At 35.7% G+C, this 24,899-nt stretch overlaps 2 protein-coding genes and 1 pseudogene across 2 annotated transcripts; 1 reads left to right on the top strand and 2 right to left on the bottom strand.

The window, feature by feature from the left end:
- The first annotated feature begins 4,337 nt into the window (after nucleotides 1–4,337).
- Nucleotides 4,338–5,032, top strand: LOC112784466 (transcription elongation factor 1 homolog; annotated as a pseudogene).
- A 5,823-nt stretch (nucleotides 5,033–10,855) lies between these two features.
- LOC140183018 (uncharacterized) lies at nucleotides 10,856–12,595 on the bottom strand. The gene is made up of 2 exons (XM_072231015.1): nucleotides 11,816–12,595; nucleotides 10,856–11,524 (listed from the first exon to the last, which is right to left on the bottom strand). Exons 1-2 carry the CDS (start codon nucleotides 12,593–12,595, stop codon nucleotides 10,856–10,858), a joined length of 1,449 nt encoding a protein of 482 aa, XP_072087116.1.
- A 2,758-nt stretch (nucleotides 12,596–15,353) lies between these two features.
- On the bottom strand, nucleotides 15,354–17,192 carry LOC112785698 (uncharacterized). Its single transcript, XM_025829139.1, has one exon. The coding sequence runs from the start codon at nucleotides 17,190–17,192 to the stop codon at nucleotides 15,354–15,356; it is 1,839 nt and encodes a 612-aa protein (XP_025684924.1).
- Nucleotides 17,193–24,899: the final 7,707 nt, after the last annotated feature.

Below are 24,899 nucleotides of genomic sequence, written 5' to 3'. Positions count from 1 at the left end.
AAACTAAGCACAACAAGAAAATAATGATGGAATAAATCAGAGATTATCTATAACATCAATGTCGAGGCAATGATCACTCTATGAAATCTTCTAATGCTTTAGACCAAATTTGACAAAAGATAGTGGTACCAAAGAAGTAAAAAATGCATTCAATAACATTTGGTCTCCATCACAATCTATTCGGCATGTATAAACAGAAGAAAAATGTCGCTTAAATGATATATAATACACAAGCTCATAATTCTGTTTTTCAAAACAATCTAGAGATGATTATTTACAATGACAAAAACATGGAACAATTGAACACCAACTCCAAAGGAAGACACAAAAAGCTGCTACTATTAGTTTCTTAATGGTTCAAGTTATTATATGTTAAAATATTTGGAATGGTTGGGGAACCTGAGCAGTCTGTGGTGGAACACATAAAATTAGGCTGTTGAGATTGTTGGTGTGGTGTAGGAACACCATATCCTCTTCCATATCTAGGATCAAATTGGTGTTGATAGTTTTCAGAATATTGAACACCAGAAATTCTATGTGGCGCTTGAGCATATATTGACTCCTAAAGAATAAAAAGAGGAGCAATTTTCAAGTAAGTCAAGAATCTACTTTGAACAAAATATAAAATGCCAAATAGCATAGTTAATTAAAGTTACTACCTGATAGTAAGTTCTATTATAACTAGAGTTATCAGCACCATAAAAGAATCCACTGTATCATTGAGAATTATCAAAAGCAGTAATTTTGATATCTTTCTCTGCAGCAATGATTTAAAGGGGGAAAGATAAGAACACTGAGATGTGCAGAAAATTTCAAATCTTGCACAAAAAATGAAAATGCTAGATGATTGAAGAACAAAAAGAAAATTAAGGAAAATTTGGTAAATTTTTTATCAGAAACTTTGTAAACTTGCACTTCACAATTAGCATGACTATAATTAAACCAGAAAGTTAATGTTAAGAAATTTAAACTATATACGTCACAACTTTATACTAGTAGATTTGATATTGTGACTCCTAGTGCTTCCTAAGTATCAAGATTATCAATTCTACCAAGATGAGTGTTGGGAAAAAACTCAACCAAGGTTCAAAACAGGAACCTGTCTAACAGCGGAAGCACCAAAAATAATTTTCCCACAACCTGTGCGATTAAATAGGCAATACAAAGATACTCCAAGCAACAATTATAATGGCAGAAATTAAATAATCAGACACCAGAATTTTAACGTGGGAAAACCCCCAAAAGAGGGACAAAAAACCCATGGGACCTAGTCCAGAAAAATCTTCCACTATCAGAATAATGGGTACACAAACAGTCTTTCTAGTGACACTAGGGCATCTCAACAATCAACAAAATACATCACCAAAACTGGTGGAATCAACATAAACCCTCCACAAAAGTGGGTATCTCAAATCAGACAAAAGAGAAGGCAATACAACTAGCAAGTTATATCCTAATGTTCATCTCTACACCAGGAATAACATACTAAAATTTCATAAGAAATGGATCAAGTTTACCAAGTCAATGTGATCAAGATTGACATGCCATTTTCCCCCAATTTCTCTTCTCCTTCGACGGCGTGCTTTCTGTTTCCTTCTTTCTTTTCTTTTGAAAGAATGAAAAGGTCCAACTCTCTCTAACTCTCTCACCGTGGCTTAGCCACTTTATCTCTTTATTTCTTTTTTTTTTTTTAAAAACTTGTGGGCCCCACTTGGTTGGGGACCCACTAACAATGAGGAAGCTATTAAGAGAAGAGAAGACTTAGAAAGTGGTGAGAGAGGCATAAATCATGGTCTCACCCATAGCAAGAAAATTGCTCAGGTATCTATTTCACTCTACACTGTATTTTAGGCACAAAATTTAAGATTGATGACCAACGAACACAAACATGGATTATTACGTTGTGCACATTCTAGAGATATATGGATACATCTAATCTAACCATGTTACATGTCATCAAATTTACAGCTTTCTTTTGGTTGTGATATGTATTCTATGTGGAAGGCTATGGTCAAAGGTAGTGCAAACTATCATGATTCTCACAAATGCAAAATATCATCACCGACATATAAGGATGAGAAACTTTTAATTGAAAACTGGTTTACTATACAATTCTTTTGAAATCAAAACAACATTCATGTAAAACTATTAAACTCAAATAAATTTATTGCCAATCAAAATTATACATTTGTACACTTCTCAAAAGGCATACTCTGGCAAATAATTTTATAAAGATTATTATGGGATCCTACCAGAACAAGAACTTTCAAATTCCGTTAAATAACAAACAGTGAATTAGGAATGCAGAAGATGAACAGGGCCTATTCTCCTTGCTCACAACTGAAGCCTGTTTTCTTCTTTACTAACACTGAATACTGAACACAACTCTACTACATTAGGATGACAGGAAGTACATTTGATTGTGTATAACTAAAATTAAATGCTACGAAACGAATCCAAAATTAATTAAGATAGTTCTTTGTTAGAAAAGATTAAGATTTTCAATTCTCATGGGACATGTTTGATCAATTAATTCTTTATGCAAACACATTACAAAATAATAATTAATCAATTATTAAGTCTAACAATCCTATAGGCAACAAGATTTAACTTCTAATTGATAAAGAAAGACCAATTTTGCATGATGTATATCTCTCAGACTCATGTCTCACATAATTAAGATTGTTTCAACGACTTACCGCAATCTTTTTTCGAAAATGAAAAAAGCAGGGCACATGGATAAAATAAAATAAAAACTGTGGTGCAAAGATAATAGAAAAACCTCCAAATTCACAAGAATTGCCATAGAAAAAATATTAAAACAAAATAAAGTAAAATAAAAATTGGATAGTTTGCAGGGGCAGAGACGAAGCACAACAACACAGAGGGACCGGAAAGTGTGGTGTGACGGCAGTAGAAATGGTAGTGGCAGTGCTGAGTGCAGGTAGTAATAGCGATAATAGTAGCAGAGATGAGAGAAGAACATAAACATTAATAAAAAAATCCTAATAGAGACATCTTTCATTTCTGAAATTATGGTTAAAAGTAAAGAAAAAAATGTAAAAAATAAAATTAGAGAAGCAAAATTTTAATTATTAATTTTTTCAAAAATTAAAAAATAGAATTCAATTTATAAATATTTTTAGATGAGTTAATAGTACTCCCACATAAAAGTGGGAGTAAAGAATCCATGGCCCTAAAATAAAACTCCGCCTATTTTCACCACTAATCACGTACTCCTCTTTTGACACTGAGTATACCACGTGTCCGAAACTTGGATTAACAACAATCCAAAAAGAATAAGGTGTGCCAACAACCTCAAGTAGACTACAAGCAACTTACTGAAAACTTAATACTTGTTTAGCGTCGTTAAATCGATAATTTTTTTTTTAATATTTTTTAATTTTTAGTATGTTTAATAAATTTTTAATAATAAAAATAAAAATATTAAAAAAATATTTTTTAAAAAAATTATAATTTTAAAAATATTATAATTTACATCTTTTTAAAAGATTATTTTTTTTAAAAAATATATTTTTTACCTAATAAATAAATAAATAAATATTTTTATCTTATTTTATTTAAATATAATTAATAAATAAAAAATATTTTTACATTAAATATTTAAATATAAAATTACTTTTATTTTTATAAATTTTTTTTAAAAAAATATCATTTAAAAAAACATCTTTTAAACAAACCCTTAATATAAAACCCTTAATAATATTGGAAGAATTTCAAGGGTGGCAAGTACTTGGTGTACCTATCTGGTTGCCTTGGTCCATTAATCTGTTGCAAAAATAAATTAATTTCATGTAAATAAGATTCACTTCTCCATGTGAAAGACGATATTAAAGAACCATTCTGTTACAAATCAGATTCACTTATTTTAAAGTCCAAAATAAACTTCCATGAGAGTGAACTTGTGGTCCAATAGTGAGTGAGTGCACTTGTTAGCTACTATTGGCTGATATTGCCTTGTTAGCTACTATTCACGCTCTCTTTCTCTCATTGCCTGCGAGAACTTGTTTTGTCTTCCACTTCTGTATGTTATCTATTCCCTTTTTGCTTAAGTTTTCCTTTCATCTTGCTTTTCTATTCGCCTTTCCATTGCTTGTACTTGTAGATTCGGATCATTGATTCAATATGTGCATTCTAGGATTCATTGAATGAACAAGTTTCAATTTTCAACCTTTTGGGTTTAATAATGTGTTTTCTGGAGGAGAAATAAAAAAGATCTTGAATTTTGGTGGTTAGATAGTTTGAATAATGTTGTAAAAAAAATTTGAGAGATTGATTGAAGTTTCTAGCTTTAATTGTGTAAAAATCAGGATTTGAGCCATGGGAAAGAGGAAATCATCAACAAAGCCACCTTCAAAGAAGCGAATGGCTAAACTTGACACTGTCTTCAGCTGCCCTTTCTGCAATCACGGCAACAGTGTCTAATGCCGAATGTAAGTGATTTCGATTAGCGTTTGTAGAGGATTCCATGCTTTGTATTTCCTTGGAGGATTAATTGTTGGGATTCTTTTGAACAGTGATATGAAGAACTTGATAGGGGAGGCTTCTTGCAGGATTTGCCAAGAGAGCTTTAGCACTACTGTCACAGGTTTATTTCTGAAAACATCAAAGTTTTAACCGATCATCTGAATTCATATTCAAGTTTGTTTTTTATATCTGCTGATGATCCTAGAATGTTTGTTGTCTTTTGCAGCTTTATCTGAATCAATAGACATGTAAGTTAAATATTTCTATAGAAAATCTCTCCCTTTCCCCCTTCTTTCTTCGCTTAGTCTTACAAACACAACCACTTGATTGACTCAAGAAGCTTCATTTGAACAATGCAGATACAGTGAATGGATTGATGAATGTGAACGGGTGAACAACCCGGAGGATGATAGTGGTTTTTGGCTAATTTTCTTTGGTTACTAAACATTTTTGAATGAGGAGTGCTAACGACCAGTAATTTTTGTGTTTTGTAACTATTAATTGGCCATCAATAATCTTTTTAATGGTATGAAATTACATCCAATAGTAGAAGATCACTCACTTTTTTTTTAATAGTTAAGTACTGGACACAAAACACAAAAATTGCTAGTCCCTAGATTTTTTTTTTCCGAATAGTTAATTATATTTTTCATTAAAGAAAGACAAGGTCTTACGTGTTAGGATTGTTTAATAAAACGTAGTTCTAAAAGTGTATCATTACGGACGAGGTTTTCAGTATTATCCTTGTCTTTTGAATGAGATTGGTTATATAAATTAAGGATCATTCTAGTGTACAGATTTTCTTTGTATAAATCTTATACAGAGTTTTTTAGATTTTTTTTTTTGTTATAACTATTTTTTGTTGAACATTGACTACGGTTTTAAAAAAAAGCTATAATTCAAGTGTTTAGCGGTTAGCATACCAAATTAAACTACGTCCTTCAGATTAGAATGAGTTAAAATTTGTGACATGTTTTTAGTTGGTTGACGAAAAACTTAAATGTGCATACAAGTGAAAATAAATAAATAAATAAATTTTATATTTATTTATTTTTTAATTATTTATATTTTCACTTAATAACTTCAAATTTTAATGGGTTATAACTGGATTCAAGTTTTGAATTTTAAGATCTTTTGTAATTTAAATTATATCTTATTTAATTTTAAATTTTTTATTTTGTAATTTAAAAATCTTTCAAATGGTTATATTTCTTCAATCAAATTATAATAATTTAAATTAGATTAGATTAAAAAATAAATTTAATCCATACAATGTAAATTACAATCGTTTTAATCAATTAGATTATATTGAAATACAACATTAAATCGATACAATTTAAATCGTAATAATTGTATCAATTTTATCTTATAAATCGATCTAAATAGTATTATAAATATTTTTTATTTTTCAATAATTTGATATTTTTGCCACTATAATAATATTTTTGTTAGATATACATTAAAATTAGTCTTTAAAATTAGCCACTAGCATAATATTACATGTTAGAATATAAAATACACATTACAAATTAGTTAAATAACACATATATTTAAATATAAATAATACATATTAATACCTGATTTTTGTGGTTAAATTTAGTGTAAATATAGCATTTTTGTTATAATAAAATACATATCAATCGTTTAAGAAATGCAAGTAAGTATAAATATAAATATAAATTTTTTTATTTTTTAAAGTTGTTTAATGGCACATTTATAAAGCTATTTTCTTTATTATATTCCACATTCATAATACTATAAAATTCATGTTTTACATATAGGAAAACATATGCTCATATGCCAAAAAATGTAATTTGATCGTTGCTCTCTTTTTATATTTATTTCTATTTCAAATTATTAAATTTTATACGATAGACCTTTGTTCTTTAAAAATAACACAACTAATATAAGAGAGTGCATTGCATATTTAGTCAGCTATCCAATTGTTTGATTGAGTTTTTAATTTTTTGATTAAGGTGATCAATTATCAAACGTTTGGATTTACAAATAAAAGAAAAGAAGTAAAATAGAAAAAGAATGAATAATAAAAGACGTTGTAATAATTGAAATAAAAATAAAGAAATTTAACTTTCTAAAAATTTTGAAATTAAAGAATATAACCAAAGTGATAAAGAAAAAGAAAATGAAAGTAAACTAAAAAATAAGACTTAAGTCAGTAAGAATTTTAACATATTAAAATGAATTTTGATTGAAAAAAATATTTGAATATTAGAGTATTTATAGAATTGTAGATTAAACTTAGATTTTTTTTTTTTTTTGGAAATAACTTTAGATAATCATGAGTGATATTTTTTTATAGAGTAAAAAATTATCCTTATGTTTAAGGCCGTTATTACGTTAATAGTGGTAATTGAAATAGTTGATCATCTAATCTGTTTTTTAAATTGGATCACACATAAATTGTGGTAATCCATATCTAAATCGGTCCGATCTGTATAAATATTAAATAACATCATACAATTAAGATTTGTTATTTGAACGAATAAGAAATGACTCAATTTGAGAGTTACTTATTTCTTAACATATTTTTTTGGGCCGAAAAATTCTTGAGTCTAAATATGTATTTCATTTATTTAAAAAAAATAAAAATAATATTTTAAATTATTATTTAATATTTATTTTAGATTAATTATTTTTTAAAAATAATAAATTTGTCCTTAATGTTTTAGAATATATATATATATATATATATTGGAATACCTTTTTGAAATATGACAAATTTCATATTTTTTTAAATAATATGATAAAATAATTAAATTACCTAAAATTTGAAAAGATAAAAAATTAATTTATCTTCTTATATTATTTAAAATTAATTTATCTAATTTGTACAAGATGTCTATGGTACGGGTTGAGAGATGGATCGGGAACCTGCGGGTCGAGGCGGATGCCGGATCGCTTGACTGGAGCAATGGAGGGGAGGTACCTGCAAAGACACTCCGACGTTCAAGTCAGAATGGATCTGAGAGGTATAAGGTGTGAGGAATGAATGAATACCTGGAGGGATTTGGATCCTCTATTTATAGGTGATGATGGACATCTTATCTTATCTTATTTGACTAAGATAAGGGAGACGTTTTGAATTCGAAAGTTGGTTAGGAGTTCCAGAGGGCCGGCTTCGGGCCTTCTAGAAGAGCGGGGCGGGTCAGACCCGGGTATCCGGGTCTGGGTTTGATCCCGGGTCATGGATCCGTGGATCCGTAACAGTTGCCCCGCAGCGGGAGAGCGAGCAAAAGTCGGTTTCTCGCTGGAAGATGTGGTTTTGACCGCGAGCTAGGTCTTTAGTTCTTTTTCGGATAGTCGTTTGCTTTTCGGTTCCGGGATTATTAGGATCCGTGGGTTGGATCCATAATAGTTGCCTCCGCAGCAGAAGGACGATCGAGGTCGGTCTTTGTTGCTGGGAGGTACGGTCTTGGTCGTTTCCTCGGTGCCTCGGTGATGGTTTGTGTTTTGGGGCTCGGTTCGTTTTCTGCACCGTTTGTTTGGTGCGATCCTTTCGTTTCCTTGTGCCCGTTTAATTATTCGAGGCGTATTTTTTGGTTTCCCGAAGGAGCATTTATTGCAGGGGATACATTTCTGTTTTTGCCCTTCTGTGCCATGCTTATTCCTTGGGTAATTTTGTCTTTTCCCTTTCGGGGTTTAAAACCATTTTGGTTCCCATTTTCCTTTTTCTTGTTGCTTTTTCTGATGCTAAGTGTACAAGAGTACTTTCCCTCTGTTCTGGCGCTGTTCTGTGTTCCTGGTTGTGCTTTTGGTTGTGCTCTTGTCTTCCTGCCTCCCAAGGATATTTTTGAGTTTCGCTCCGCATTGTCAGGTTAGTCTTCTTCTTTCTTTACTTGTTTTGTTGTCATTTTGTTCCTGTTTGCTTTTGCATTTCTGTGTTAGTGGATTGGGGTTGTCTTTCCTTTTTTTGGGTGGTGGGTTTCATAGGAGGGATGAGCACCGCAGTGGGTTAGTGGTATTCCTTGTAGTTCCCCCTTTTCATTTTCTTCCGTGTAGTTTGGGCTGATTGGTGGTGCTCATCGATGTTTTAGGTATGGCGCGTCGAAGGTCCGAGGGTGTGAGGACTCCGGTGATGCCAGCGGGGGGTGTCCCTGCCCTATACTCCTGGGTGACTAGTGATGTGTGGGGGACGCCGTCGCGGATGACGGAGGCGGACCTCCAACGGCTTCGTGATGAAGGGGCCGTTTGCGGGGGTGGTGACGTCGAGCGTCATTATGAGTTTTCCGTCCCGGGGTTGACGAGAGAGTTTGTTACACTAACTTGGACTCGCCGACCGTTCCGGATTGGCTGTGGGTGTATGAGGCAATGTTCACCCGTCTTGGCGTACGGCTGCCCTTTTCCCCTTTCGTTCAACAATTGTTGAGCTGATGTTTCGTGGCGCCGTCCCAGCTTCATCCGAACAGTTGGGCGGCGATCTGGACCTTTGAGCTTGTTTGCGAGTTTTTGGAGCTTCCGGTGTCTGTGAATGTGTTCCTTTTCCTCTTCTTGTGCACCCTTCCTACTAAGGAGGGAAAGCACAAGAAGGGGTATATGTCTTTTAGGGCTCAGCCTTATCGTCGGGTTTTCGGCCTATATGAAGATTCTTTCCATGGGTTTAAGAGTGGGTATTTCAAGGTTCGTCCTGCAGCGGGGCATCATCCATTCTGGCTGACTTTGGAGGGTGGGAGGCAGTTCCCCACGTATTGGAATTTTGGGGCGGGGACGTCCGTTCTTACCCGGATGACACAGGATTTTTTTACTGCGGAAGATCGGGATGTTGCTCTCGTTTAATGGCAGTTGTTTGGGGAGCGTCCTCTGAATCCCAGGGATGTGATAGGGGACCCGGTTGCTTGTCGGGCATATGTCGGTGTGTGATTTTTTTTTTTTGCGTTCCGAGTTTGGTACTTATTCTTTCTTCTTCTTTTAATTATTTTGTAGTTGAGATGGCTGGAGGTTTGACAACTCTTGCTCGGTTGAAGGCTCAATTGTCTCAGGAGACTTCTTCTGACGGTACTTTCTCCACACCGAACTCACGACCTACTGATGATACGAGAGCCGTTGCAGAGGATCTCGTGTTGACCGAAGGTGGTACCGACGGGTCAGGTCGGGGTGTGGAGGCTGATGATGATGTGGTTGTGGTATCGCCGGAGGGTGCTTCCCGGAAGCGGAAGCGGTCGGAGGACGTTGATAGCAGAATATGGTGGAGGGGGAGGGTGCGGTCCCGTCCGTGATGGATCGCCGCTTTGAAGCTCCTGCTTTCATTGATGAGTACCTAATGCCGGGCACAGAGGATTTTTTTCGTGAGTGTGATGTGACTTTCCAGGCTAAGTCCCTCTATCGTTCTCTCCTCCGCTCCGCTGTGATTGTTCGGAAGGCCGAGCCTGTGATGGCTCAGGTAGGCCTTCTGGATAAGAAGTTTCGCCAATCCCAGGCCAAGGTGGTGAGGTTGAAGGGGTTGCTTGCTGACGCCGAGTCGGCGAGGGAGCGGGCAGTGAAATCTTCCGAGGAGTCTGGTGCCGAGATCCTTCGCCTTTCCGAGGTTGAGACTTCTCTTTTGTCTCAGCTTGGGGAAGAGCGGAGGAAGGCTTCGGATGCCGAGTCCCGGGCAGCCGTGCTCTTGGCTGATGTTGGTACGCTGAAGGGTGAGGTGGATGGTTTAAAGGCGGAGGTCGTGGTTTTGAAAGAGGAAAAAGCTGTGTTGCTTGCCGATGTGAAGGAAGCTATTGCTGCTACCGAGGAGACAATGAGAGCTCAAGCTTTGGTGTTGGTGCCTGGTGCGGACGTGTCTGTGATGGGAGCTTTCAAGACTGTCCTTGATGGCGAGATTGTTGACCTTGAGTAGTTGTAATTATGAACTTTTTGGTTTTTGTTTTTATGGATTTTGGCCGTGTGGCCGTGTAATCGTGACTTGAAGTTCGTTTTATGTTTTTATGGATTTTGGCCGTGTGGCCGTGTGATCGAGACTTGAAGTTCATTTTACGTTGCTTGGGCCGTTTGGGCCTTTTTGTATATTCCGTTTTAAGCCGTTCTTTCTTTATCTCCTTTGTTTGGGTTAGCAGACCGTCGTGAGGTCAAATTTTTGTGGATATCCGTATCTAGGGCCCGGGGGGTGATCGGTCCCCCAGTTTTGGCCGTGTGTTTATTTCGTTGTTTAGGAAAATAGCTTTGATGTAATTTTATTGATGGTTGGGCCTCGTTAAAACCCTCCGTTTACGGCGGGAAAGAGTACCCGGGATCAATACTTAAAAGAAAAAATAGGAAAATTTGCTGTACAGAAGACTAAGGTAAATAAAATAAAGCAGGAAACAAATAGGGAAAGTACAAAGTTAAGGGATGACCTAGGGGGGTCAGCCTAAGTATGGTATCATCGCAAGTTGGCGGCATTCCATGTCCTCGGGACTTCGTCGCCATTTAGCCGTTCGAGCTTATATGCTCCCTTTCCGATTACCGCCTTGATTTTGTATGGTCCTTCCCAGTTGGGGGTGAGTTTTCCTTCACCCAGGGTTGGAGCTCCAATGTCGTTTCGTCGTAGGATGAGGTCGTCGGGTACGAATTCTCTTCGGACGACGCCGTGATTGTACCTTAGACTGATTCTTTGTTTTAGGGCTAGTTCCCTGATGTGGGCTATGCTTCTTACGTCGTTGGTGAGGTCCCGCTCTGCTTCTTCGTCGTGACCCCCGAACGTTCTCCTTGTGCTAGGGTCTCCTATCTCTACCGGGATGTCGGCTTCCACGCCGTATGTTAGTTGAAAAGGGGTTTCCCCGGTGGCCGTTTGGGGGGTTGTTCGATACGACCATAAGACTGATCCGAGTTCATCGGCCCATAGCCCCTTGGCTCCATCGAGTCGTTTCTTTAGTCCTTTGACAATTATTTTATTTGCGGATTCCACTTGCCCATTTGTTTGGGGGTGCTCTACCGAGCTAAAACGGTGGGATACATGCAAACCTTCTAGGAATTCTCTGAATTTCTTATCAGTGAATTGGGTTCTGTTATCTGAGATGACGATCTCGGGGATCCCGAACCGGGTTATGATCTGTCACCAAAGGAATTTTTGGCATTGGGTCACCGTGATGGAGGCCAGGGGTTCGGCCTCGATCCATTTAGTGTAATAGTCTATGGCGACGATGAGATACCGGAGTTGACCGGGTGCCGTAGGGAAAGGCCCAACGAGGTCGATCCCCCAGGTGCCGAAGGGACGCTCTGCCGATATGATGCTGAGCTGGTGCGGGGCGGCCTGGTGGATGTTGGCGTGCCTTTGGCATTTATCGCAGTTTTTTACCAACTGCATGGAGTCTCGGATAACCGTGGGCCAGAAGTAACCTACCCTGATGATTCTTTGGGCTAGGGTTTTACCTCCGATGTGGTGGCCGCAACAACCTTCATGGATTTTGCGGAGTATGTACTCTGTGTCCCCGAGTTCGACGCATTTGAGCAGGGGTTGCGAGAATCCGCGCTTGTATATGTGTCCTGCGATAACTGTGTAGTTGGCGGCTTCCCTTTTTATCCGTTTTTCCTCTTTGGGGTCTTCTGGTAGTGTTCCGTCGAGGAGGTACTGCAGGATAGGGTAGGTCCATGATCCTTGGCTGGAGAGTGTCAGATAAGCGTTAGTCGTTGTCAATATGGACGGCGACTTGACGACTTTCTGAATTAGTGATTTGTTGCCGTGTCCTGGTTTGGTATTGGCTAGTTTGGAAAGTAGGTCTGCCCTGGCATTTCGTTCCCTAGGGACGTGTTGTATGGTAACGTGTTCGAACCCTTCTTTTAGTTCGTTTACCTTGGCGAGGTATTGTTGGAGTAGGGGATCTCGTGTCTGGTAGTCTCCGTTAATTTGGGAACTGACTACCTGTGAGTCGGTACTCACTTTCAGGACCTTTGCTCCGACTTCCTTGGCTAGGGCTAGGCCTGCCAGGAGGGTCTCATATTCTGCCTGGTTGTTTGAAACTAAGAACTCGTATCGTACTGATTTTTCGATCGTGACCCTGTTTTGACTTTCGAGTATGACTCCGGCGCCTCCATAGGTGACGTTTGATGAGCCGTCGACGTGTAGTTTCCATGATTCGGGGGTGGAATTTCCCGGGGTCATCTCGGCGATGAAATCGGCCATGGCTTGTGCTTTGATTGCATTTCGGGGTTTGATAAACCACTATTTCATGGTTTATCTTGTGCTCAATTGAGTGATTTTTATCAACACTTTACCCACTTATTCATACTATTTGCATGGTTTTATATTTGCCTTCCTAATTATGTGCTTTGATTGAAAACATGCTTCTTTGATCTTATATTTGCTTATTATTAATCCTCTCTTATTACCATTAGATGCCTTGATATGTGTGTTAAGTGTTTCAGATATTATAAGGCATGACTGGCTTGGAGGATAGAAAGGAAGCATGCAAAAGTGGAAGGAATACAAGAAGTTGGAGAAATTGCTAAGCTGTCCAGCCTGACCTCTTCGCACTCAAACGGCTATAACTTTTGCTACAGAGGTCCAAATGATGTTGTTCCAGTTGCGTTGGAAAGCTAACGTTCAGGGCTTCGATTTGATATATAATATGCTATAGTTCCCCTGACGCTAGGTGACGCGACCGCGTGATCCATGCGGCCGCGTCGCAGTGACGGAAATCAGCGCGTTTTGAATTCGCAACCAGCGAATTCTGGACTGTTTCTGACCCAGTTTGCGGCCCAAAAAACACAGATTAGAGGCTATAAAGTGGGGGACTGCATTCATTCATGAGGAGGCTCTCATATTCATAATTTTAGGAGTAGATGTAGTTTTAGAGAGAGAGGTTCTCCCCTCTCTCTTAGGATTAGGATTTAGGATTTCTCTTAGTTTTAGGAGTGCCTCTAAATCCCAGGTTCAATGTTCCTTTAATTTATGTTTCTCTTTTATTTTGATACTTTTATTTGCATTTGATTTATGTTGCCCAATTAGCTTATGAACTTTTCATGATTAAGATTTGAATGTTCTATTTATTATAATTCGAGGTATTTCAGATTCAAGATTTCTTTCTTTTATTTATGTTACTGTTGCTTCCCATCTGAAGGCATTTTTATTCCAGTAAATTTACTTTTCCTCTTTTGGTCTTGGTTAAGGAATTAGTAACTCAGGAGTTATCCAACTCAATATCATAATTGTTATCTTGCCAATTGGCTTGAACTTCAATAATCCCAATCTTTTCTTAGGAAATAAATAGGATTCGAAGATCAAACCAATTTGTCCCTTGATCTTCCTTTGCTTTAGTAAAGGTTAACTAAGTGGAATTAAGATTCAACCTCCATTGTTATTGATAAGGATAACTAAGTCTGGACTTCCAATTTCTTATACCTTGCCAAGAGATTTTATTATTATTATTTTATTTTACTTATCATATAACATATTCCCACCTTACTTCCAAACCCCCCAATTTACAATCTTCATAACCAATAATAAGAACATACTTCCCTGCAATTCCTTGAGAAGACGACCCGAGGTTTAAATACTCGGTTATCAATTTTAAAAAGGGGTTTGTTACTTGTGACAACCAAAACGTTTGTAAGAAAGGTTGATTGCTTGGTTTAGTAACTATACTTACAACGAGAGTTTGCTATAACCTCTAAACCATCAATCTTCAGTTCTTCAGGGTTCGAACTTGATCTGGAATTAGGATAGTTCGATGGACCACGCTAGCATTCTTCCCACTAGGTCGGGTTTTTGTAGTACCTGTTTGACCGCTTGGTCAGTTCGGACTGTCACTGGGTGAGCCTAGAAGTATTGTCGCAGGCGCTGAGAGGCCGTGAGGAGTGCGAAAGCTAACTTTTCTAGGCGCGAGTAGTGAGTTTCCGCATCTTGCAAGACTTTACTTATAAAGTATATGGGTTTTTGTTCTTTCTTCTTGTTTTCGCGGATGAGTGCCGTTGCGAGTGTTTCTTCCATTATGGAGAGGTATAAGTAGAGGGTCTCCCCCGTTTGGGGTTTGGCGAGAACTGGCGGTTCCGCTAGGACTTTCTTGAAATGTTAGAATGCTTCCTCGCATTCCGTTCCCTATTTGAAGGGGGCTCCTTTCTTTATCAGTCTGAAGAAGGGGATTGCTTTTTGAGCCGATGCTCCGAGAAAGCGGGATAGCGCCGTCAGTCGGCCGGTGAGCTTTTGGATGTCGTTAAGGTTTTTTGAGTTTGTCATCTCAAGGACAGCGCGACATTTCTCCGGGTTTGCTTCAACTCCGCGTTGTGTGATCATAAAGCCGAGGAACTTCCCTGCCTCCATCCTGAAGGCGCATTTTGCCGGGTTGAGTCGCATTTGGTGCTTTCGTAGGGTGTTCATTATGACCTTGAGGTCGCTGATGAGTTGTTCGCCGGATTCGGTCTTGGCGAGCATGTCGTCTATGTAGACTTCTAATTTTGTTCCCGACAGGTTTTGGAATATCTTGTTGACGAGCCGTTGGTACGTGGCTCCGGCGTTCTTTAGGCCGAAGGGCATGACTGTGTAGCAGTATGTCCCTTCGGGGGTGATGAATGCTATTTTTTCCTCGTCGGGTCGGTGCATAGGTATTTGACTATACCCGGAGTATGCGTCCATGAAGCTGAGGTACCGGTGTTCGGATGCGGCGTCTACCAATCCGTCGATATTTGGCAGGGGGAAGGCGTCTTTTGGACAGACTTTATTGAGGTCCGTGTAATCGACGCACATTCACCATTTCCCGTTGGATTTCTTAACTAGCATGACATTCGCCAGCCACGTTGTGTAGGGTAGTTCCCTGATGAAGTTTGCTTCGAGCAGGGCTTTTACTTGTCTTTTGACCGCGGCTGCTCGGTCTGGGGACATTTTTCGTCTCCTTTGTGCCACAGGTTTGGCTTTGGGATCTACGGTTAGTCGGTGGGACATTAGGTTAGGGTCTATTCCGGGCATGTTGGCTGGTGTGAACGCGAACAAGTCCCTGTTTTGTCTTAGGAACTGGGAGATTCCTGTTGATGAAAGTGTATTCGTCCTTGGTTTGCCCTATTTGTAGCTTTTCCATGTCGCCTTCGGGTTCTGGCCTAGGTTGGCCGTCTTGCCGGGCGTCCAGGTCGGTTAGGAATATCCCAGCTGTGTCGCGAGATTTTTTCCGTAAAGCTAAGCTGGTGTTGTCGCATTCTGCCGCGATTTCCCGGTCTCCATGGATGGTGCCGATGGAGCCATCTTCCGTTGTGAACTTCATAAGGAGGTATTTGGTAAAGATGACGGCGGGGAAGTCGTTCGTTGTTTTTCTTCCGAGGATGACGTTGTAGGCAGTGGAGTCTTTTAGGACCACGAACTCGAATAGAATCGTCTTTCTTTGGTTTCCGGACCCTATGGTAAGGGGGAGGGTAATGGAACCGTCTGGTCTGAGGAAGTTGTCACCGAGTCCCGTGACGCCGTTACGGTGCGTTTGAAGATTGTTGTTGTGGAGCCCGAGTTTGTCGAAGGCTCCTCGGAAGAGGATATTGGAGTCTACGCCGGTATCCACCAGTATTCTTCGTACCAGTCCTGTTCCGATTCTTGCCGAGATGACAAAGGGTGCGTCATCGGCTGAGGTGCCGTGCTGGCAGTCCTCGGGTAGGAAGGTTATCGTGTTGTCGGCGGTGTTAGTTGAGGTTTGGTTTTTGACGGCCAGAATTTTGAGGTCCTTTTTTAGTGTTGATTTTGACTTACCTGATACATCTTTACCCGTGATAATGTTTACTATTATGGTTGGGTCGTCATCCATGCTTTCCCTAGGCGGGTGTTTTTGCGATCTCGAGTTGCGTCCTTCTCTATCCGGTGACCTGTCTCTTTCTGCTCGTTTTGGTTCTCTGATGATTTTGGCGAACTCTGGTAGCTTGCCGTCTCTGATGGCTTGTTCGAGGGCGTCTTTAAGGTCGAAACAGTCTTGTGTCCGGTGTCCGAAACCTCGGTGGTAGTCGCAGTAGAGGGTTTTATTGCCGCCCGTTCTTTCTTTAAGTTGCCGGGCTTTTGAGATGATACCTCGGTCTGCAATTTGGTGGTATATTTCGGTAATTGGGGATGTTAGGGGTGTGTAATTAGAGAACTTGCCGATTCTGGGTGGTCGGTTTGTGTTTGTTGTTTTGGGGTGGTCCCTTTGAATTTCTCTGTGTGGTGGGTTATGCCGGGGTGCGGGGTTGCCGTGTTGGGCGTTGTTATGCTGCCGCTTGTTGGCCGCGACGACCTGGCTGACCTCCTCATCGTTGATGTAATTTTTGGTGACGTTCTGGATCTCGTGCATTGTCCATACTGGTTTGGTAGTAAGGTGCTTGCGAAAATCTTCGTTCATGAGCCCGTTGGTTAGACAGAGGCTTGCGACGGAGTCCGTGAGTCCATCGACCGTTAAGCATTCGTCATTGAAGCGGTCGAGGTATTTTCTTGTGGACTCGTCTTGTTTCTGTGTGACCCCTAGTAGGCTGATGGGGTGTTTAGCTTTAGTAATTCTGGTTGTAAATTGGGCCATGAACTTTCGCGAGATATCGTGGAAACTGGTTATGGATCCGTTAGGGAGGGCGTTGAACCATTTGATTGCCGACCCGGCTAGGGTTACCGGAAAAGCTGTGCATCGGACAGCGTTAGCCGCGCCTTCTAAGTTCATCCTGGCCTCGAAGGCCGTTAGGTGTTCCTGAGGATCTTTGGTTTCGTCATACTTCATGTCCGTGAGTTTGTCGAAACCTTTGGGGAGTTTTGCTTTTAAGATTCTTGCCGTGAAGGGGGTGGCTCCCATTATTGTGTGATCGTTCCTTGTACGCTTGGTTTCTCGGTGTCGTTGGTCGTTGTCCGTGTGAACAGGGTCACGGGAGGTACTGCGGTCGTATCTTTTGCTGTGTCGCCGTTCTGGCGATCTGTCGTGTCTTTGGTATTGCGAGGTGCTTCTATTGTGTCTTTTGGCGTGTCGCCGTTCTGGCGATCTGCCGTGGCGAGATCTGGATCTGGAGGTCGCGTGACTTCCATATTCGGCATTGTGCTTTTCCTTGGTGGCGATTCATCCCTCGAGTTCCTGTACTCGATGGTAGAGTTCTTGGATTATTTGGGCTGACCTGTCCTCTAGGTTCTCGAGATGTCAAGTTTTGGTGACGACGGGGCCGTCTTCTTTGTTATGGATGACGCTTGCTATCCTTCCGTGGGGTATGGCTTCTTGGTGTTCGGGAGTAGGGTTTCGTGTTCTGGAGTCGTCTTGGCAGCTGATGGAGTGCTCTTCAAATCCGTCCATCATTCCGGCTCGACCGGTGCCGGTCCCCACAGACGGCTCCAATGTACAAGATGTCTCTGGTACGGGTTGAGAGATGGATCGGGAACCTGCGGGTCGAGGCGGATGCCGAATCGCTTGACTGGAGCAATGGGGGGGGGAGGTACCTGCAAAGACACTCCGACGCTCAAGTCAGAATGGATCTGAGAGGTATAAGGTGTGAGGAATGAATGAATACCTGGAGGGATTTGGATCCTCTCTTTATAGGTGATGATGGACATCTTATCTTATCTTATCTGACTAAGATAAGGGAGACGTTTTGAATTCAAAAATTGGTTAGGAGTTCCAGAGGACCGGCTTCGGGCCTTCTAGAAGAGCTGGGCAGATCAGACCCGGGTAGCCGGATCTGGGTTTGATCCCGGGTCATGGATCCGTAGATCTGTAACATAATTTTATTATAAAATATTATGAATTATTATGTCATCAATATTATTTATTTATTAACTACTAATTTGTTTGAAGCAAAATTATTACATACTAATTTGGAGTATTAATATTGCATGTTCATCTGCTAGTTAAGATAAAATAAATTCAATTAACATTATAGTAATATTATTCAATTATTCCTTTTAAGTTGTTCAAATAAATTTAAACAATGTCTTAATTATTTTTTAAAAAATATATTTAAATTATGTGTACAGTTACTTTGTTCTAAAAATACAAAGTATTTGATTTATTTTTTTAATGCAATAAATAATAATTGACTTTGTAAAGAAAAAAATACAATAAACAATATTTTAATAAAAAATTTCACATTTTAGATACAATACCAACAATAATTTTAACATAAAAAGATAACATAAAATATGAAAAGTGCATCTAATAATAATATGAGACACGGTCTCACTTTTTTCTTTAAGAAAAGGATAAATAGGTCCCTGACCTTTTGTTCTGCGGATATTTTTGTCCCTAATCATTGAAAAATACTTTTAAGTCCCTAACCTTCACAAAATTTGAACGAATCAATCCCTGACGGAGGCATTTGGAGTTTTGGACGGATCAGTCTCTGACGGAGGTATTTGGACGGAGGGTCTGATCCGTCCAAGTTTTATGAAGGTCAAAGACTTAAAAGTATTTTTCAATGATCAGAGACGAAAATGTCCACAGGACAAAAGGTCAGGACCTATTTGTCCTTTTCTCTTTTTCTTTTACTGATTCATCCTCAACATGAGAGTGAGTTCTTATTCTTCCGTTTTCTTTTTTCTTAATAAAAACAACTATCCGTAATACACATCAATTATAAATTTTATTTTTCTTTCTTACGTTATGGTTACAACACTTATGCCAAGTGTTGTTTAGCTTGTGAATAAAATAGTATCTCTACAAATATATATGTATTTATATATGTACCTTATAATTTTTCATAAATTAAACGATATTATTGTATCTTATAATGCTCGTTATTTTCATAATAAGCACACTTACACTTAATTATCTTCTTATCATCTTATACAAAATCTTCTTAGGTTCCTTTTTGCCCATAACTATTAATCTATCATCATGACCAAATGTTCTACAATCTCTTACGGTTCACATCACGTCTAAATTACTTAACACAAAATTTCACCATCATTTTAATAATAAACCCCATTACACAATAAATATTATCGTCTCGAATGTTTATTCTTTACCGTTCGATCTTCTATTCCATTCAACATAACTAATTCAACTATAATGAGATAACATTTAATGATAATCAGGTACCCTTTTTATCTGTCAACTTTAGTCTCTATTTTTTTTTTTTTTGTCTCAAACCTATTTTTAAAAATAGACTTTTAAACAACAAATTTATAAAACCTAAAATGTTTCATAATAAAAGCCAGAACAAATTGGCGAAAATTGCCAGAGAGATTTTCATAAAATAACTTATGTACTAACAATAATACAAGAATACAAAAATACAGTACATGATTTAGTGTTATTCATTATTTTAAGCCCACAAATATGATATATGTTAAAAGGAAAAAAAGGACTAATAATAACAATGGGATTTTTTATCAACCAATGTCTAAGAACTATTACAAGAAAATTGAGTATTTGTAATAAAATTCTTTACAATAATTTCATTCAATTTATACTCATTTTAATAAAATTACAAGAAAATAATTGAAATAAAATGTCTTTAAGTATAAGAGCTCAAGTATAAAATGAATACAAGATTATAAAGACTAAATTGAGTATAACAACTTCTACGGAGGACTTGATCACAAACATCTTAAACTCTTACTAACATAATTACAAAATTTTATATCATAAGAACCTATAAAAAATTAGAAGAAATTATAAATAGAATTAACTACTATTTATACTAAAAAAATTGTAACTAATCTTATATACATAAAAGAAAAAATAGATTTTAATGGACAAAATTATCAAATTTTAAAAAATCATCCAAAATTCTTAAATTATTATTAACACCATCTCAACCCTCAACTTCCAACACTTTACCACCATATTCGAAGACAATATAGTGGTAGCATGTATTCATAGAAAATTCTTTCAAAAATAATAAAACAATCTTGCGAGGACCCCAATATTTGTACCTGCGGTGTTTAAAACTGTAATTTTATTGTTGAAAAACTTCAACGAGCATCAAGTATATATATATATATATATATATATATATATATATATATATATATATATATATATATATATATATAATAATCACAAATCTAATTTCTATCTTCTTATAAATAAAAAAGCATTAGTATATTAAATTGAAATAGCTAGTAGGACGGAGCATGCAAGATCTGATTAATTAATCTATTGTAAATTGTAATTAGGAGTTTTAAGTGCTTCCTTAATCTTAGTGAGATTAATTTTTTTAATAGAAAAAGGCTATAAATTTAGATTGTTCAATAAAATAGATCCAAGAATCAAGAGAAGGATGTTCACAGAGGAGGAAGAAGAGTGGTTATTAGCGAAAAAAAAAATCAAATGAATCTTCATAGCGAGACTGTTCTCAGAAAGAATAAATAATGTCCTTAAGAATTACCGGCATATCATAACGGCATGAAAATAAAGAGAGCATCTAAGTTTTGTGGGAAAACAACTTTTAAAAGACATGATTTTCAATAACAAAGGCGGAATCACATGAAGTGGGGTGGTATCACTTCTTTGTGCAATGCGTGATTAAAACTAGTGAACACAATATAACATCAGTTTAATGGAATAAGACAGCAATAATACTTTTCTAAAATTATTTTGTCTTTGATTTATTAGTGCTAATGAGACCTGCCTAATAAAAGTGTTAGTTTAATGTTTTTGCTAATGAGCTTAACGTGAAATATGAACAGTTTGGATCTAATAAATTTTAACAATTTTACCCTTTTAAACATTAATTTAAGTTAAATATTAATTATAATATTAAAGAATATATATAGCGCATATAACCAAAAAATAATCTGTTACTATTCACGTGGATTATATAGTTGACAAAAAAAAGTTTTTATTAGGCCCTAAGCTTCATATGGAATAAATTCAAATAACTTTGTCGCTAATAAAAAAACATTCGAATTTTATTATTAATAAAAATACTCTTAAATAATAAAAAAAATACTATAAAAATATTCAAAAAAATATTTTTTTGTAAATGACAAATGATTTTTATATTTAATCTCTATATATATTTTTATTTTATTTTTTAAAAATATTATTAATTATTGACAAAAAATCACTATATATATATATATATATATAGCTTTAGTGACCAAATAAATTAATTTCATGTAAATAAGATTCACTTTTCCATGGGATTTTTTATTTTAATAAATAAATTAATTATAATAATTACGGAAATAAATAATTTAAAAAATATTTACCAAAAAAATACTTTTTTCTACAGAGATAATTTTGTATGTATCTCATTTAAAATGAGATAAGAGAGGTGGATGCGACACGTATATATACGGCAAACGAGATAAGATAGGTGGACGCGACATGTATATATCTCGTTTACACGGTAAATGAGATACATGTATTTTAAAAAAAATGAAAATAATAAAAAAATATTAATAATATCAATAATCCAAATTTTTAGCATACAAATAGTACATAAAAAGGTTGGTAGAAAAAATTAAAATGGATATGTTTAATCAATTAGTACTAAAAAAGAGTACACAAAAGATTTTAGATTAAATTATAATTCAATTGGATTGATTTAAATTTGAAAAATAAAAATAACTGTTTGCCAATTGTTAGGAGAGATTGATGATATAGTGGAAAGAGAATTGAACTGTTATCTCCCACGTTGATAGTGGGACTATTTTTTTTTATCTTACGTTATCTCCCACTATCTCCATCAACCTCTTCTAACAATTGGCAAATGATTATTTTTATTTTTAAATTTAAATTAATCCAATTGGACTAATTTAATCTAAAATTTTTTATATATATTTAAATATAGGAGAGATGAATTGTCCATCTAAAATAAACATGTTAACACGTTCACGTGAAAGTACGTAAGTGCACGTAAGCACGTAAGCATGTTTTCTAACTACCCACTATTAATCCTATTGCTTTTAACCGACAAATTTTTAAATTTTTCATATACTCTCTTGAGTATTAATTTTTAAATTCAAATTATATATATTTTAAATTTTGTTTGTTGCATAGAAGTACATAAAAGTTTGAAATATAATTTAAATATAATTATATTTCAAATTTCGTTTATTGTATGGGAGTATATAAAAATTTAAAATATATTTTAAATTTCGTTTTTTTTTATGGGAGTATATTTAAATTATATTTTAAATTTTTATTTACTTTTATGCAACAAATGAAATTTAAAATATATATAATTTGAATTTAAAAATTAATATTCAAGAGAGAGTACATAAAAAATTTAAAAATTTTATCAGTTAGAAACAATAGTATTAATAGTAAGTCACCAAAAAAAAATAGTATTAATAGTGGACAGTTAGAAAAAGATAACCGTCTTAATAGTTGGATGGTGCACTTACGTGTTTTCATATAAACGTGTTAACGTGTTTAGTTTAAATGAATAATCAATCTTTCCTGTTAGAGAAAAATCCAAATAAACCCCTGACAATTACCTCGAAAGACAACGAGGCCCTTGACAAAAAAAATTTAACCCGGTCCCTGACAAAAAAAACCCAACCCGGCCCCTGAAAATTACTTCGAAAGGACAACGAGGCCCCTGTGCCAAAAAAAATCAATGTTATTTTTTTTGGCACAGGGACTAATCAGTCCCAAAAAAAATTATCAGGGGCCGGATTGGGTGTTTTTTTTTTCTTGGGGGCCTCGTTGTCCTTTCGAGATAATTGTCAGGTCGGATGGGGTATTCACTCTTCCTATTATTTAAAATAGACGGTTTATTTTCCTTATTATTTAAAATCGTCCATCTTCTCTAAAATATTCTATTTTTAATAATATTTTTTATTATTTTTTAAAAATTATATTTAATTATTTATAAATACATATATCTCATTTACAATATAAACGAGATAATATATATCTCATTTACAGTATAAACGAGATAATTATCTCCTTTACACTGTAAACGAGATATGTGTAAAATTATCTCATTTACCGTGTAAACAAGATAAAAGAGGTGTATTTATTTCGGTAAATATTTTTTAAATTATTTATTTCGATAATTATTATATTTATTTAATTTATAAAAATAAAAAATTCCTTCTCCATGTGAAAGATGATATTAAAGAACCATTCTCAAATCAGATTCACTTATTTTAAAGTCCAAAATACGTTGTTTAGCTTGTAAATAAAATAGTATCTCTGTAAATCTATATATATTTACATCTGCACCTTATAATTCTCTATAAATTAAATGATATTATTGTATCTTATAATGCTCATCATGTCCAAAATAAGCACACTTACACTTAATTATCTTCTGGTCATCTCATACAAAATCTTTTTAAGTTTCTTTTTGCCCATGACTACTGATCTATTATCTTGACCAAATGTTCTACAATCTCTTGCGGTTCACATCACGTCTAAATTACCTCACACGAAATTCCACCATCATTTTGACAATAAATCCCATTACACAATAAATATTATCATCTAGAATATCATTTTTTACTATTCGATCTTCTGTTTTCATTCAACATAACTAATTTAACTATAATAAGATAACATTTAATGATAATCAGATACCCCTCTTATCTGTCAACTTTAGTCTCCATTTTTTTTGTCTCAAACCTATTGTTAAAAATGGACTTTTAAACAACAAATTTATAAAACCTAAAATGTTTCATAATAAAAGCCAAAGCAAATTGACGAAAATTGCCAGAGAGATTTTCATGAAATAACTTATGTACCAACAATAATATAAGAATACAAAAAATACAGTACATGATTTAGTGTTATTCATTATTTTAATCCCACAAATATAATATATGTTAAAAGAAAAAAAAAAGACTAATAATAACAATGGATTTTGTTTATCAACCAAAGTCTAAGAAGCATTACAAGAAAATTGAGTATTTGTAATAAAATTCTTTACAATAATTTCATTCAGTTTATACTCATTTTAATAAAATTACAAGAAAATAATTGAAATAAAATGTCTTTCAGTATAAGAGCTAAAGTATAAAATGAATACAAAATATAAAGACTAAATTGAGTATAACAACTTCTACGAGGACTTGATCACAAACATCTTAAACTCTTACCAACATAATTACAAAATTTTATATCATAAGAACTTATAAAAAATTAGATAAAATTATAAATAAGATTAACTACTATTTATACTCACAAAAAATTGTAACTAATCTTATATACATAAAAGAAAAAATAGATTTTAATAGACAAAACTATTAAATTTTAAAAAATTATCCAAAATTTCTAAACTATTATTAACACCACCTCAGCCCTTAACTTCCAACACTTTACACTATGGAAAGCTAAATTTATTGATCGGACAGTGTTAAAAAAAATAAAATTGAACCATCTCTTCATCAATTTTTATATTCGAAGACAATATAGTGGTAACATTCATAGAAAATTCTTTCAATAATAGTAAAAAAATCTTGCGAAGACACCAATATTTATACTTGCGGCGTTTAGAACTCTAATTTCATTGCTGAAAAACTTCAAACGAGGATCAAGTATATATATATACATATATTATAATCACAAATCTAATTTCTATCTTCTTATCAATAAAAAAGCATTAGTATATTAAATTGAAAT

The sequence above is a fragment of the Arachis hypogaea genome, chromosome 20 (genome assembly GCF_003086295.3).
Source record: "Arachis hypogaea cultivar Tifrunner chromosome 20, arahy.Tifrunner.gnm2.J5K5, whole genome shotgun sequence".
Taxonomy (NCBI): domain Eukaryota; kingdom Viridiplantae; phylum Streptophyta; class Magnoliopsida; order Fabales; family Fabaceae; genus Arachis; species Arachis hypogaea.
This window is presented reverse-complemented; position numbering and strand designations above follow the sequence as displayed.

Bases quoted from the DNA above. Each gene is read 5' to 3' on its own strand.
- LOC140183018 (XM_072231015.1), bottom strand. From the start codon at position 12,595: ATGGCCGATTTCATCGCCGAGATGACCCCGGGAAATTCCACCCCCGAA. The intron at 11,525-11,815 runs GTAGGTTACTTC...CTTTGGTGACAG, and splicing joins TAGCCCAAAGAATCATCAGG to ATCATAACCCGGTTCGGGAT.
- LOC112785698 (XM_025829139.1), bottom strand. From the start codon at position 17,192: ATGGGAGCCACCCCCTTCACGGCAAGAATCTTAAAAGCAAAACTCCCC.